General features: G+C 44.5%; 2 protein-coding genes across 2 annotated transcripts; both read left to right on the top strand.

Moving 5' to 3' along the window:
* The first annotated feature begins 3,796 nt into the window (after positions 1-3,796).
* On the top strand, positions 3,797-5,719 carry LOC136506820 (UDP-glycosyltransferase 88B1-like). The gene has a single exon (XM_066501730.1). The coding sequence runs from the start codon at positions 4,215-4,217 to the stop codon at positions 5,646-5,648; it is 1,434 nt and encodes a 477-aa protein (XP_066357827.1). The 5' UTR covers positions 3,797-4,214; the 3' UTR covers positions 5,649-5,719.
* A 2,774-nt stretch (positions 5,720-8,493) lies between these two features.
* Positions 8,494-12,828, top strand: LOC136507669 (mitochondrial outer membrane protein porin 1-like). The gene is made up of 6 exons (XM_066502325.1): positions 8,494-8,571; positions 10,468-10,524; positions 11,654-11,764; positions 12,006-12,095; positions 12,176-12,384; positions 12,692-12,828. Exons 1-6 carry the CDS (start codon positions 8,494-8,496, stop codon positions 12,720-12,722), a joined length of 576 nt encoding a protein of 191 aa, XP_066358422.1. The 3' UTR covers positions 12,723-12,828.
* The last annotated feature ends 2,598 nt before the right edge of the window (positions 12,829-15,426 follow it).

Below are 15,426 nucleotides of genomic sequence, written 5' to 3'. Positions count from 1 at the left end.
TGGGCCGCAATCCAGCCATGTGACGCCTTGGCCATATATACGGTGAGCCTCGGCCGGTGCGAAAGCATGGGGCCTTGTCTTTTGGCCCTTAATTTTCAGTGTTGGAGGTGGTCCTGCTGTAGCTGTTCACATCTAGATAGGACTGTCTGAGAAGATGGATGGATGAGTACAGGTGGAGCTGGTGTGTAGTCAGTGGCGGATCCACCGGGGGGGGGGGGGGGGGGGGGGGGGGGGGGGGGGGGGGGGGCTAGGGGGGCTGGCAGCCCCCCCCCCGCGTGAGACTGATTTTCCTTTATAATTACTGTAGCAAAAACGTAATTTTATGGTTAATCTTCGACATTTGTTCTAAATCTCTATTGATTAGCCCTCCTGAGGTGCTCATCTTGGCTCTGCTAATGTGTGTAGTGGTGTGTGTGGCAAACTGCTGGATGCATGGCGGATGAGCAGCTCGGTCACAACACCACCCCTCACGCCCGGCGTCGCCGGTGACACACGCGGCCGGCGCATGGACCGTTTGTTGGGTGGCCTACGTCGATCTGAACGTCTCCAAAATCTGGACGACGCCGATCCCATCCATATGACACACGTTTGGCTTGCACCGGCGCGCGTCCCTGCCGGGCCACGCCACGCCACGCCACGCCTAACCGACCGGCCATGAGCTAGGTCTCCTGTAGTCCGTATCGGACAACACCACCAGAGTGTAGCTAGAGAGACCTTGTTGACCTGACCACTAACTTTGTTGCAAGTTGCAACTCGGTCATCCATGCATCCACACGCCATGCCAAACAATTTCTTGCGCATCTTCCACACGCAACCATACCATATGGCACGCCGTGCGTGCATGGCACCAACCAGTGACGGATCCACAAAAAATATTTAGGGGGGCTAGGCCAAACAGAGGTAGACCAACTTAACTCAATTATATCCCATGTACAAAGCTAACTCAATTATATCCCATGTACAAAGCTAACATATAGCAGTGGTCAGGTATCCCTTTTACATGACAACTTAACTCAATTATATCCCTTTTACATGACAACTTAGATAAACAATTAAAAGTGCATCATGAAATGCATACAAAGATCGGTCGACGACGACACATTCACCCTGCCATATTCTCCACGAATCATTAGAAGCAATCTATATACAAGAAAAAAATAAATTAGTGACACAAATTTCAAGTATTTAACTTCAAAGTTTTGAAGGTAGAAGAGAACGTATATCATACCACTAAATTGTTCTGAGACACTAACATACGCCGGGTTTTCATGTCTTCAAATCATTTTATGATTTTGTCATTCTTGATGCTTCTAAATATCTCCTTCTCAGTGTAGCATATCATTAAGTCATTGAGCCACTCATCACCCATTTTGTTACGCAAATCTGTCTTTACAATAGACAAAGTAGAAAATATCCTCTCAACTGAAGCTGTTGCCACCAGAAGAATTAATGTTGAGATATCATTGTGTAATTTTTTGCACCTTTATCATATGCATCCTTAACAATCTCAACTTTATCTTTGTACCAATCAATCATCTCTCTGAATGTACCCTTGTTGTTGGAAGTAGAGGACTCATCGTGTCCATGGAAAGCATCACCTTGCATTATGAGGAATCTTGCTACATCTAAAGAAGATGTCAAGCGAATCTCATATCTTTTCTCTTCCTCCTTGCTAATTGCATCAATTTTTCTGGCCACATTTATTCTTTGGTTCATAAAGTCATTACACTTGAGCCTAGAATCATTGGGACTTGCTAAAATTCAGAGGTGTCTGAATTTTAGCTTTCTTTCAGGCGATGATTATTGTATATATTTTATACTAAAATTACAACTTTAGCTTGTTGCAATTCATGTAGGCATAATCTATAATTTTTTATTCCGAGAATAGAAAACCCGATAGATAAAACCACAAACCTGATAAAATCTAATATATGTTGACACAAAGACAATTAATAATTCACAATTTTTTTCTATAGTTAGACAATGACAAAAAATTGATATATTATGATACAAAGACAAATAACAAACCACAAAAGTAACAATTTACTTGTACTAGTTGGTTGTATAACAGTGTTGTCTAAAATTATCTTAAAATTCAGGCACTTGAAATATAGGAGAAGTGTTTAAAAAGTTTACACCTTGGACATGTGGGAGTAAAGAATTCCAATCTGGATACTCGTTAACAAATCTTAAATCAGCAAAAATGTTCTACAGCTGAAATAAGCACTGTGGCCATGGGGCATGTGGAAAATTTGCTTTGGGATAGGGTCGTATGGTTATTGGGTTGGGCCTCGATCAGTTGGACAACGTACACGGAAAGGATGCTGAATTTGAAAATATAAAAAAGAAAAGAAAAAAGAAAAAAATGGTGCCATGCTTTTTTTTTTTTGAATGATCAGGAGGGGCAAGGAGCCCCTACTGCAGCTTAAATTAAAAGAATACCAGGTTCAGATACATAAAAAAGAAAGCGGAAGCCTGAATGAAAAGCCTAAGGCCCGTTCGTTTCCCGCGGAAATGACCCCAGGAAGAATTCCTGTCCGGATTCGTTACTTAATTTATATAAGAATTTTCTTGGCCGGAACGATTTCTGGCGTGATACGCCCTAACCGAACGAGGCCTAAAACAAAAGCAAAAGGGGGAGTTAAGGAACTAAAAAAGGGAAGAAAAAGAAAAGCCATGGCCAGACTAAAGGCCTCCGAGTTACAGCAAGCTGTCTATCCATTCTTGAATTTTGGGAAAGTATTTCCTCTTTGCTCTGCATAACAGCCAAAGGAACTCAGACTTGAAAATTCTTTTGCATCCTTGAATTGATGGCGGAACCCCCTTGAAGATACAATTGTTCCTGCTCATCCAAATTGCCCAACAGAAGAGAATGATGATTTCCATAAAGAAGCTTTGATTGATCTGAGCTCTGAGAAGTTCTATATTTTGCAGAGGCTGAATCCCAGAGTTCACAGTTAGATTGATGGATTGCCAAGCAGCAAAGGCCTTCAGTCTAAGAACAAGTGTTCTATTGTTTCCTCTGCCTGTCCATTGCAGAGGACACAAGAGTAGCTTTCTAGATCCATATTTCTTCTTCTTAGAACCCCCCCTCCCCCCCCCCCCCCCCCCCCCCCCCCCTAGTGTTCAGCTTATTGTTCAGGATCAACCAGAAAAAATTCGGTGCTTGTTTTGGCAAGAGCAGTGCCAGAGCCATTTCAGAGCAGGATGGACCAGATTATGCCCACTAAGTTGCTTATATACTCTAGTTGAGGAGAAGAGATTTGATCCCCAGATGAAACCCCAAGAATCCTTATCATCTGTTAACTGGAGGCTTTGTAGGATGGTTTGGAGTTGAATGAATTGAGCATAAGCTTCCTCAGAGAGGGGCAAGTGAAAGAGGTCTTGTGGACCATCGACAAGCATGGCCATTGCCACTGTGATTCTCTTATTCTTGGCAAATGAAGAAAGTTCAGGGAAACTGAGCTCAGGGATTGTGTCCAACCAGAGATCAGACCAAAAAAGACATGTCTTCCCATCATGTAAATTTACTTTTGTCAACCCTTTGAGTTTATCAGTGAGTTTAACTACATCTCTCCACCAGAAGGAGCCCTTGTTTGAATTGCCTGGCAGTCTTCCATCTGAGTAATAGCACTCCCAGACCAATTTGACCCAGGGAATGTCCTCCCTATTGTAGTAGAACTTGTCAAGGTATATCATCAAAAGGGCTTCATTGTGAGTGCCATGCTGGCTGGGCCAGAAACATCCTTCTGGGCTATAGACAAGCCCTTCAATTTTTTCAGATATAAATCAGTAGAATAGGTACTAAATCTCATGGCCAGTCAAAATTTATTTATTTTTTTATTAAAAACAAGGAGTTGTGAGTTTTCGTGTCTCTGCTTCATCCCTTCCCTTCACTATCCTCAGTGACATCATGCATGACATGTTTGTCAACACTAGGCTGCCAGTGCAGACTCCAGAATGACCGTCCCGTCTGCCTGTTCGGTTGGCTGGTGGATCTCGTAAACGATCGTAAATTTTCAATCAGAATAATATTTTTCTCTCACACCAAACCGGCCGGCAGTAATAATCACGAACCAGCCATCCATCCGAATTGGCAGCATGCTCGTGTCGCCGTGTGCATACTCCGATGCTGTCCCAGAACCAGACTCCAGAAAGATGCGGGCAGTGCTGGTGCGCAGCTAGCAGTTGAGTGAGTCGTCGTCAGCCGAGCCATGGAGAAGAAGACGGTGGTGCTGTACCCGGGCGTCGGCGTCGGCCATCTCGCGCCGATGCTCGAGCTGGCCAAGGCGTTCCTCCACGCCGGAGACCAGCAAGTCGACGTTGCCATCGTGGTCTTCGAGCCACCCGTCTACGCGAACGGCTTCGCCGCCACGGTCGCGCCCGCCAAGGCCTCCAACACCTCCGTCGCCTTGCACGTGCTCCCCCCGCCGGCCCCGCCCTCCGACGACGGCGAGTCTGGCGACGACGCCGAGCCTGACGACCCCTTGGCCCGGATGCTCCGCTTCCTCCGCGCCACGAACGCGCCGCTCCGCGACTTCCTCCATGCGCTGTCGGCGTCGCGCCGCGTGCAGGCGATCGTCCTCGACATGTTCTGCGCCGACGCGCTCGACGTCGCGGCCGAGCTCGGCCTGCCCGCCTACTTCTTCTTCCCCTCGGGCGCCGCCGGCCTCGCCTGCTTCCTCGGCCTCCCCGCCATGCGGGCCAGCGTGGGCACGAGCTTTGCGGCGCTCGGCGAGTCCGCCGTCCTATCGTTCCCGGGCGTTCCTCCGCTGAGAGTCGCGGACCTGGCGCAGGGGCTGGCGGACGACGGCGAGGCGTGCAAGGGCATCATCGGCGTGGCTGCCCGGATGCCGGAGGCCCGCGGGATCCTCATCAACTCCTTTGAGTCGCTGGAGCCGCTCGCGATGCGGGCGCTCAGGGACGGGCTGTGCGTACCGGACCGCCCCACGCCGCCGGTCTACTGCGTCGGGCCGCTGGTCTCGCCCGGCGGCGACACGGACCACGACTGCCTCCGCTGGCTGGACGCGCAGCCGGACCGCAGCGTCGTGTTCCTCTGCTTCGGGAGCCTGGGCACGTTCCCCAAGAAGCAGCTGGAGGAGATCGCCGTGGGTCTGGAGAGGTCCGGGCAGAGGTTCCTCTGGGTCGTGCGGAGCCCTCCCGGCGGACCATCCGCCGACAACGTCGGCGCGCTCCTCCCGGCCGGGTTCCAGGAGCGCACCGAGGACAGGGGGCTCCTCGTCAAGAACTGGGCGCCGCAGGTGGACGTGCTGCGCCATAGGGCGGCCGGCGCGTTCGTCACGCACTGCGGGTGGAACTCGACGCTGGAGGGCGTCGTGGCGGGACTGCCGCTGCTGTGCTGGCCGCTGTACGCGGAGCAGAAGCTGAACAAGGTGCGGATCGTGGAGGCGATGAAGCTAGGGGTGGAGATGAGAAGGGACGACGACGACGTGGTGACGGCTGAAGAGGTGGAGGCTAAGGTTAGGTGGGTCATGGAGGACTCCGACGGCGCGCGGGCGCTCAGGAAGCGCGCGGCGGCGGCGAGGGACCGAGCGGCCGAGGCGCTGGCGGAAGGGGGCCCGTCGCGTGCAGCTTTCCTCGAGTTCCTCAAAGACCTGTTGGCTTCGGAAGGCATGGTTAATGTTTGAGTTTAGGAGTAAGATATACTTATAAAAAAAGTTTGTACTCCCTCCTTAAGAGTGCTTCATTGTGTTGATCATTTGTGTTTGGACAGCTGTAGTTTTAGTTACGAGGCCACGTTTAGTTGGTCCCCAATTCGGCGCCGCCGGATTTCACGGAGGTACTGTATCTACAGTAGCTTTTCGTTTTAATTTGGTAATAATTGTCCAAACATTGACTAATTAGGCTCAAAATGTTCGTCTCGTAAAGTACAACCAAACTGTGCAATTAGTTTTTGATTTCGTCAACATTTAGTACTCCATGCATACCACAAGTTTGACGTGACAGGGAATCTTCTTTTTGCATAGTGCCAAAATTTAGATTTTAGGTGAACTAAACAGGGCCTGAGATGTGAGCCTTATTGATGTATCATGATGGATGTGACAGATTATTTGAATTTCATATTTGTATCATGGCCTTGTTTAGATTGAAGAAAATTTCAACCCGATGAATAGTAGCACTTTCGTCTTATTTGGTAAATATTGTCCAATCGTGGACCAACTAAGCTCAAAAGATTCATCTCGTGATTTCCAACTAAACTGTGCAATTAGTTATTTTTTTACCTACATTTAATGCTCCATGCAAGCGTCCAAAAATTGATGTGATAGAGAGAGAGTGAAAAAACTTGGAACTTTGAAGGAAACTAAACAAGGCCCATGTGTGTGAGATATGAGACTTTGTGCTATGTACGTACTCTATCCATTCTAAAAAGAGCGACGTTTTTTATTTTCAGACATCATATTTGACCGTTCATCTTATTCAAAAATTTTATGTAAACTATAAAATAAATAAATCATTATTAAAGTATCTTTAATAATAAAATAAGTTATAACAAAATATATGATATTTATACAAAAAATTGAATAAAACGGATGGTCAAACAATATGTCTGAAAGTAAAAAATACTATTTTTTAGGACGGAGGGAGTATGTCATGAGACATGATCTTTATCCTTGTGATATAATATATGTCAGTGGTTTGTGCACTTGAGAAAATCTTGTGATGAGTGCTAGTCTAAAAAAATGCAATTATAGCATTTTCTAAAAAGAATACAATTATAGAGTTTGTGTCGGTCAAAGTAGCTTTTAACTAAATTTATGTGAATAATATTAAAATTTATGTCTCTAACTAAGTTTACTCGAAAAATATTTTATAATTAATTTAATGATACCCATTTTCTATTATAATTGTTACTACATTTTTATATAACTTTGATTGAACTTTAAATTGTTTGATTTAAAAAAAAATAAAAATTATATATTTTTAAGCACGAGGGAGTACTTTTTACTTTAGTTTCTCCCTTTCTTTTGCCCAACTTACACAGAATGCACCAATAAAAGAAAGTTACACTGTATGTACATGGATACATATACAAATACTTTTCTATTTATAAGAAAAAAAATTTCTCCTTTTTATAATTGCATTTTTTTCTCTCCATACAAATCGATTTTTTTGGCAACAGTTTCTCCTATGCGGTAGGCCATATATGTCCAACAAAAAAACATGTGGCTCAGGAAAGTATTTTTTTCTTCTAAAGGTGACGAGTGACGACGACCCTGGGTAAATGTACAGCAGTTGTTACCTGGTGCCCAACTTATATTTACCCTGTTTCCTTGAGCTCTCTTCGCTTACGCTGAAATTTAATTTATGTTGATGCTTATGTTAAAATATTGTGAGAGAAAAATATTGTTCTATAACTGAAAAATAGCTCAAGATGGTTTACATGCATCTAGGCTCACTTTGGCAGAGCTCCCAGAGCAGCTTGTGGTAGAAGCTGAATCCAGGAGAAACTCTGCCAACCATTATTTGTTGCTGAAGAGTGATTTTTTGCTGATTCTGTGAAGTGATTAGCTGAATTGAACTAGGAGGCTAGAAGCTGAAAAGAGTAGCTTCTCCTGATTTACTCCACGCCTAGAATCATCTATGCATAGAGTTCCACAGAGAATCACTTCTCATAGATAATCAAGTTGCACAGAGAATCTGGAGTAAGAGGAGCGCTATTAGACTGGCCGTTAAGATGTGACCCATGCTTTGATAAAAATTCAAAACAACTCTCCAACCGTCACCGCCTAGGCCGAGGCAGCCTCTCCTATCCCTTCCACCTCTCTCAACTCATTCTCGTCCATGGCTGCAAGGTTGCAAATCCAACCAGATCATCTCCATAACATGCAACTAACCATAGTCAGAATTGGAGCTAGCATCTCTTGAATCGAGTTCTTCTCTTGCTGAATCGAAGCCACGGGCATGGGATTCCGACCTCCACCTGCACATGGGTGTCGTGGACGAGCAAGTGCCGTCGACCGACCATGGGAGGGTAATAAATAGCGTACAGCGGGTTAGCAGTGGATTGGCGTAGCGGATTACGGATAGCGAACGATATTGCGCTCACATAATTTTAAGTACATATATCATAAATAATTAGTATAAATAGATATTTAATTACACTTAAAGAACTGATATCTCATATATTTAAATTAAGAAAATAAATATGGTGTTCTACGCATTAAATCATCACATTAAGAGTTTGTAAAAAAACATATTATTTGCTTCCACACTATTGCGGCCTGCTACGTGCAATTGCAGCCTGCAATATCACCAGCTATTTAGAATTGCGGCCGCAAAGTTTCAGGCTGCAAAGTTGAGAGCGCTACCGCTGTTGCGGCCGAAATTGCAGCCGCAACCACCGCTATTTATTACCTCCCCACGGTGATGAAAAGGGTGCCTGGCATCTGGAGCTAGGCATGGAATGGGGGGCTAGGAGGAGGTCGTGCGTCTCATCCTCCAGCTCATAGCTCCAACCGTCTTGTTGCCGCCATGGCTGCAATTGTTGTGGGCGGCGTCACTCGAGGTGCCTTCAAGAGCACTTTACTCCCCGCCTCTTTTACCCTTTCGGTGAGCCACTGGCGATGGCGCCAACACCAACAGTCAGGCGTGCGAAGCAACATGATAGATATGGGAGAGAGTGAAAGAAAGAAATGTTATTTATTTCTTATGGACGCATCTTAATTCTTGCAGTGCAGTTGCACAATGTTTATGGTCTATTCCTATATTAGCAATAAATGTTTAGTGTCACCTTTTAAACATATTACGGGTGCCTTAAGGGCCGATACATTGCTACATGTCCTCCTGGCCGGATAGCCAGCGCAGGGTAATGTGTGTGCAGGAAAAGAATGGGACGTACGAGAGAGAAAATTAAAGGAGAGGGCGGGGATCAGCAAGCAAGGGATGGACGTCGGCAGGCCACTTCCCAACTACTTTACTTTACAATGAATGCATGATGTTAATGTTTGTGCGGAACCACGAAAACATACGAACCTCAGGATGCTAAAGTCTTATCGTCTAAATAAAATTTATGGTAAACCTTGTGCCGTCCTTTCTAACAAAAAATCAGGATGTTTGATGTTGGCACACGGGGCGGGGCACTCTCTCTTTCCTAAGCCGCGCATAATAAAGTGTGACTAGAAATTAAAGATATATGGCGCGCCGAATAGGCGGCCTCCCAGAGTGTCCACGTACGTTCTATTTAATTGGTGTGTTAAATTGAAATTCCACAGCTCCGATGAAGTGCATGATAGACAACCTTCATGCATCTTCTCCGTAGTGCCGTCGGATAAAAACAAGTCGGACAGATGAACATTTAATGCCTCTCCTTTTTATCCACCGACCATGCGCCGACCATGTACGCTCGGCACTGGATGGGCCACCGACCATGCACCGACCGGCATGGCTCCCATCCCGTCTTAATCTCCGGTTCTCATCCCATCCCCATCTCCATTCCTCGGTCGCACAGGCACCCGGCCTGGTCGCCACCAACCCTAGCCAGACGAGCTCCATCTCGCCGCCGGCACCGGCCCCTCCCCCGCCGGCCTCCTCCTCCTCTGCTCCTCCCTCCTTCCCCCTGCAACCCTAGCCCCGACGAGCTCCACGACCCTGTCACCGCCGCAGCCGTCGGTCGTCTCTCCAGCGTCGGCGGCCACCCCTCCCCCGCACGGCTCCCTCTCCCCTACCCCTCCATCTCCCGACGGCGCGACCACTATACCCCGCGACGGCGCGACCGCGTCCGTCCCGACGGACCGCGCCGCGTGGGCTCGCGGCCGGCGTGGAGGCGCTCAAGGACTCCATCCGGGGCCTCGACGTGGCCGTGCTTTGGCCGCGCGGAACATGGCCACCTCGCTGCGCGGACGAATCGCGTCGTGTCCTCTTCCTCCTCCCGGTGGCTACGGGTCCAGCTGTGGCAGCTGCGCGGACCGGTGGCCCTTGCCGGCGGCAACGGCGCTTGGGTCACGACCGGCCTCTGCTGCAAGCGCTTCCCTCATCTTCATCTCTGCCCAAGCTTGGTACTCCCAAAGGTCTACCTTGTCGCTGTCTTCGAGTAGATCGACGTTGTCCAGGTTCGTGTCCCCTTCTTCTCAGTCTGGATCTGGGGTTCAGTCTCGATGGGGTTGTTGCGGCCTTCTCGATTTGGTTAGGTTTTGACTGACATCTTTGTGTTTCCTTTTCCTGAGGCCCTGCAGCTTGCCGGGAACGCCGCCGAGGATCCACATGGTCGTCACTGATAAAGGTTAGCACAGGAAAGCATGGTTGGCAATTATATTTTCAGAGTTCTGAAACTTTTATTGGATGCTGTAAGCTTGTGAGGAGTTACAACTGTGTTTCCTTTACAAACATTGTACTGATTATGAAAACCATGCATTTATAGGATGTAGTGAAGAAAGGCACTGGAGGTTGGAAGAAGATTGTAAAAGCCTTCGGGAATGATATTTTGTTGGAAAGTGGATAAATTAACAGAGCTCACTTAGGGCAAATTGTATTTTCGGACCCATCAAAACGTCAGCTTCTAAACCGGTACGCCTTTCACTGATTTCAAATATTTCATCCTTTCACTCTCTGTTTTTATGAATGCAGTAGTACGTGTCAATTTTGTTGTATTATGCAGTATTACATGAGTCAACTGTCCACCTATCATTCTTTGTGTAAGTACTAGTGTTGTTGAACTTTATTTGATTTATTTATTGTTACCATTAAACATGAAAAGACAAAACATTATCTATGCTACAATGCTGGAGAAAATAAACGTGAGTACACTAAAGATGTTACAATTGATTAATTAGCTGTGACACTGGTCTACCCGCTTCTCCTTTGTCCTTTTACCATAATTTTTCATGTGTACCGCTTGATGACTTGATTCCTTCTTACTGCCATTTTCTGTTATTCTTATTTCTGTTAATGTTTCAGTTAGCTGAAACATTTTATTGTCTGCCAGTATTTACCATTGCTAATAGGAGTTGTTTTGTTTTTAGTTTTTAGTTTTGTTTTTTTCCCAGTCTTCTGGCGCCACATATTTCTTGGGGCATAATGTGGGAGATAGCAAAGCTATGGATGAAAGGATGCAGCTTTAGTTATGTAACTGGTGTCGGGCTCAATTTTCAGGGGATGTAACACATGTTGGCACTGTCTGGATAGTGGGAGGACAGTGGGTAGTCAGTTATTGAGTAGAATAATTGTAAGTAGCTGAGCGATGTCATCACGGCTCGGTGGATTTCCTTCCATGGTTGGGATGTGAGTAAATTGTAGGTTTTGATGGGTTTTAGACTTTTAGGAAAAATATATCTGTACTGAACTTAAACAATTGAGGATAATAAAACTATAATGGAAGTATCAAACACCTGAAAAACGATTGTATTGAACCCCAGGTATGCTGTTACCATAATTATGTTTCTCAACTCATGATGACTTTTGCAACTTGTATTTTCCGTTGATGTATTGGAGTCTGGAATTACATATGTTGTGGTCTAAATGGTAAAAGCTTGGGTGATTTAACAACTAATTGTTTGGTTTGCGTGTATATATTTGATTGTTCTCTTAATGCTGCCTACATGCTTGTACTAAAAATCGTGACTATGTTAGAATTATTTGCATGCATGGCTATCATATTCTTATAATTTTAATATCCTCTGTTGCTTTTCTCATGCAGGCTGTCACTGCTTCTGGCACAAAGAAAGCTGACCTGATCTTTGGTGAGATCCAATCACAGATAAAGAACAAGAACATTACGGTAGATGTGAAAGCAAACTCAGAGTCAAATGTAAATCTCTCTCTGTATATGTATATACTTAACCCCTGGAAATTGCATGCTTTGCTCAAAATGGACCTGCAGCATGTTCATTTCTTGTGATATCACCTAGACTAATAGTAGTAGTTTGCCAAACTATTATCAAGCATGCTATTTGTGTTGGTCAACAATTTGCTCTTTGACTAATTAGTTGATCTGTCATATTTCTCACTGTTTGAGTTCTGTTGACTGCTTGCTTTGACGTGCTGTTCAGATCATTACTACAGTTACTGTTGATGAGATTGCAACTCTAGGACTGACAACCATCCTTAGCTTTGCTGTTCCTGATCAGAGGTCTGGAAAGGTAATAATCTAATTCAGTTTATTATTTCTTAAGTGGAAGGTTATTCTTCAATGCATTCATGTATTTATTTCTAGTTGCAGGTTGAGCTTCAGTATTTGCATGATTATGCTGGAGTTAATGCAGGCATTGGTCTGACAGCCAATCCTGTAGTCAACCTCTCTGCTGCCTTTGGCACTAAGGCCCTTGCAGTTGGTGCAGATGTCTCACTTGATACTGCCACTGGGAACTTAACCAAATACAACGCTGGACTGAGGTTCACTCATGAAGACCTCATCGCATCCCTGACCCTGTGAGTTTTCAAAGTGTGGTAATCTTATATATTTAGGCACTGTATGCGACTGTTATTTGACAACGCTTAAGCTTATTTGATACTTGTAATTTCTTTTTTTATGGTTAAGTGCAAATCCCTGCTTAATGCGTCTCAACTTCAAGCCGTTGTGTAGCTGGTTTAGTGCATACAAAATAGTCAAAATATTAATATATTGTCACCATGATTTCACCTTTTGAGACATTTCTCAAATGGAGTTTTTGAAAGAAGCAACTTTATAATTCTGCTGTGTGGTGCTGCTATCCTCATCTTTTGCTTTCTGTTGCAGGTTTGCAACCTTAAGTGGTCTAAAAATGTGAATGACCTTGTGAGCACACATGGGTATTCCCAAAATCAAATCATGGTGTGGAAATATCCATCCATGTCAAAGGTGAGCTTATATGTTGTGGATCTAAGTACTTAGCATCTCCTGATAAATCAGTAAGCCAGCCGTACACTGCATCCTTTGGATACAATTATAGAATGACTTCCAATCTGCGCAACACAGTCTTTCTCGGCTTGCTTCTGAAATATAATACTTTCTTTCTATGGGATGATACATTGAATTAAGTAATGCTTAAAACAGCAGTGAAACTTAAAGCAAGCAATGAAAACCAGTTACTGTATAATACCATTGATAGCATGCTTAGTTCCACATCAGTTGATCAGTAAGAACATTGTCATATAATTGTGCCCTTTTGGTATGAGGCATCAAAAGCCCTCTATGGTGTGACTCCATATGCAGGTTATTAATTAGATTCGTCTTGGGTTCCACGCCAAAGATGTAATCTTGTTTTTGTGGCATGAGACATTGAGGGCTAGTTTAGTTCCAAATTTTTTGGCAAAATGGACACTGTAGCATTTTCGTTGTTATTTAGCAAATAGTGTCCAATCATAGTCTAATTAGACTTAAAAGATTCGTCTCGTGGATTTCGTCTAAACTGTGTAATTAGTTTTATTTTTTATTTATATTTAATACTTCATGCATGCGTCTAAAGATTCGATGTGACGGGGAATGTGAAAAATTTTGCAAAATTTTTGGGAACTAAACTGGGCCTGACTTACGAGCAGCTGAAAACACAATAGAAATGTAAACTAGACAATGAAAACCACTTGCTGTGCACCGTCCACCGGTTATGTGCTTCTTAATAAACAGTTTTTGTAGTGATGTCATTTGTACGGCGTAACTTATACAGTTTACCAGGGCCCATTTCTTTTTAACCTAATTTCACTGACTATTGGATTATTTGGGGGGGGGGGGCAGACAGGTTGCAACTCTAACCGGACATACAATGCGTGTGCTTTACCTTGCGTCGTCGCCTGATGGACAGGTAAACCCGAATGCAGTTAGTTTGTACATTGTTTTAATGATGAACCCAGAAACTACTATCTATCTCGTTGAGGAGAGCAGCTAAGATGGTGAGATGTAATTTGCAGACCATAGTAACAGGAGCGGGCGACGAAACTCTACGGTTCTGGAACATATTTCCATCAGTTAAAACACAGGTAGGCAATAATTTCTTAAGGTTGAGAATGAATTAATGGGAGTTGTGAAAGCAGCATTCCCGACCTGGCTGTCCTTAGTCCTCCCACGGCCCCCGACGGACCGCGCAGCGCGGCATACCGCCTCCGCCATGACATGGTCCACCAACAGTGGATACCATGGTGCTTATCTCTCTTTGATCCCATCTTCTACTAACGAATGCCTCACTCATGGTTGCTTTACACCGCGCGCTCAATGATTTGCCTGTACAACAATGTTTGTTGCTAACCAAATAACCATGCCCACCTTTCTGCATGAACAGAGATGCAGAGGCATATATCTACATGACTTTTTGTGCCTGTGTCTCAGGACATATTACGGTTTCATGCAGTTTATTGGCCAGCCATGCTAATGTCAGCAGGTTGAAGTGTTCCTGATACAGTTTTTGGTCATGGATTCTTGACAAAGGTGATCTTACTTATTTACAACTGTACTTGTTTCCACTTATAGAGCCCTGATGACAGTATAGCACTCTACCATAAGTACAAAAAAATTATCTAGATTCCCAGTCGCCTTTCATGTTTTATCTCAGCAAGTCACTTTTATTTCATGCACCAATGGCTTCTATTTTGAAAATTCTAGGATGGCATGAAGATGGGTAGGTCATTAGGCAACGCACTTGAACCAAAAGATATGGTAGAAAGATTTGGCGCTGATGCTGTTAGGTACTTCTTCTTGCGGGAAGTAGAATTCGGCAATGATGGGGACTATTCAGAAGACCGCTTTATCAATATAGTCAATGCTCATCTTGCTAATACAGTTGGTATTCCTACTTATATTACCTTTGTTTCTAAAACATGTATATACTTTTCATGTGTGCTGAAATTGTTATGTCATTTGCCTTCTTTCTTCACTTGGTGCTCCTTGTTTGTGTTACCTATGCATCTTTACGAGAAGGGTTCCTCCAAGACCGGCAGGGATTCACAGGATGCCCTTGCTCCGTTGGTAAGATACTATCCTGTCCTTTCAATTCACAGAGCTGAATATACATTTGGGTTTCTGTGAAACTGCATTTACTAATTTTGTGTTTCATCTCAAGGTTGTTGTTGCGCTCAAGCTCTCCAAGATGCAAGAGTACACTGGCCGCTCTGCCCCGACCGTTATCACATAAAATTTTTGAAGAGTGTCTTAGAATGAGTTGAGGCGGTTACACAAACTCTCATTCCGACCTCTTGTTCCATAGTTTTCCTTTCATGTTGCATCTCACCGATGAATAAAATGTATGTATCAGACTGTCTCGTTTTTTTGTCCATACTGCAGAGTAAGCCGCTGGCACAGCATGAGGTAATAATCTTGTTATAGTGTTGTAATTGGGAGCATGTTTCTTCTAATCTTGTTTTCCTTTGAAAAGCTTCTTCTAATCTTGTTAGAAGTGCTTCTGGTTTGTTCGAGCATTTGCATATCATTTTTTCCTTTCTGAAGAGAACAACAATATTTTACTCGCCTCTATAAGCTGTCACTAATGTTTTGATGGCTGTTTG

The sequence above is a fragment of the Miscanthus floridulus genome, chromosome 15, assembly GCF_019320115.1.
Source record: "Miscanthus floridulus cultivar M001 chromosome 15, ASM1932011v1, whole genome shotgun sequence".
Taxonomy (NCBI): domain Eukaryota; kingdom Viridiplantae; phylum Streptophyta; class Magnoliopsida; order Poales; family Poaceae; genus Miscanthus; species Miscanthus floridulus.
Note: the sequence above shows the minus strand (reverse complement) of the source record. Positions and strands in the feature narration are given on the sequence as shown.

What these genes read in the sequence shown, in the direction of transcription:
- LOC136507669 (XM_066502325.1), top strand. Translation starts at nt 8,494, where the DNA reads ATGGCTGCAATTGTTGTGGGCGGCGTCACTCGAGGTGCCTTCAAGAGC. An exon ending in AAACGTCAGCTTCTAAACCG is followed by an intron (nt 10,525 to 11,653) that starts GTACGCCTTTCA and finishes TTTCTCATGCAG; the next exon opens with GCTGTCACTGCTTCTGGCAC. An exon ending in CTCATCGCATCCCTGACCCT is followed by an intron (nt 12,385 to 12,691) that starts GTGAGTTTTCAA and finishes TTTCTGTTGCAG; the next exon opens with GTTTGCAACCTTAAGTGGTC.
- LOC136506820 (XM_066501730.1), top strand. Translation starts at nt 4,215, where the DNA reads ATGGAGAAGAAGACGGTGGTGCTGTACCCGGGCGTCGGCGTCGGCCAT.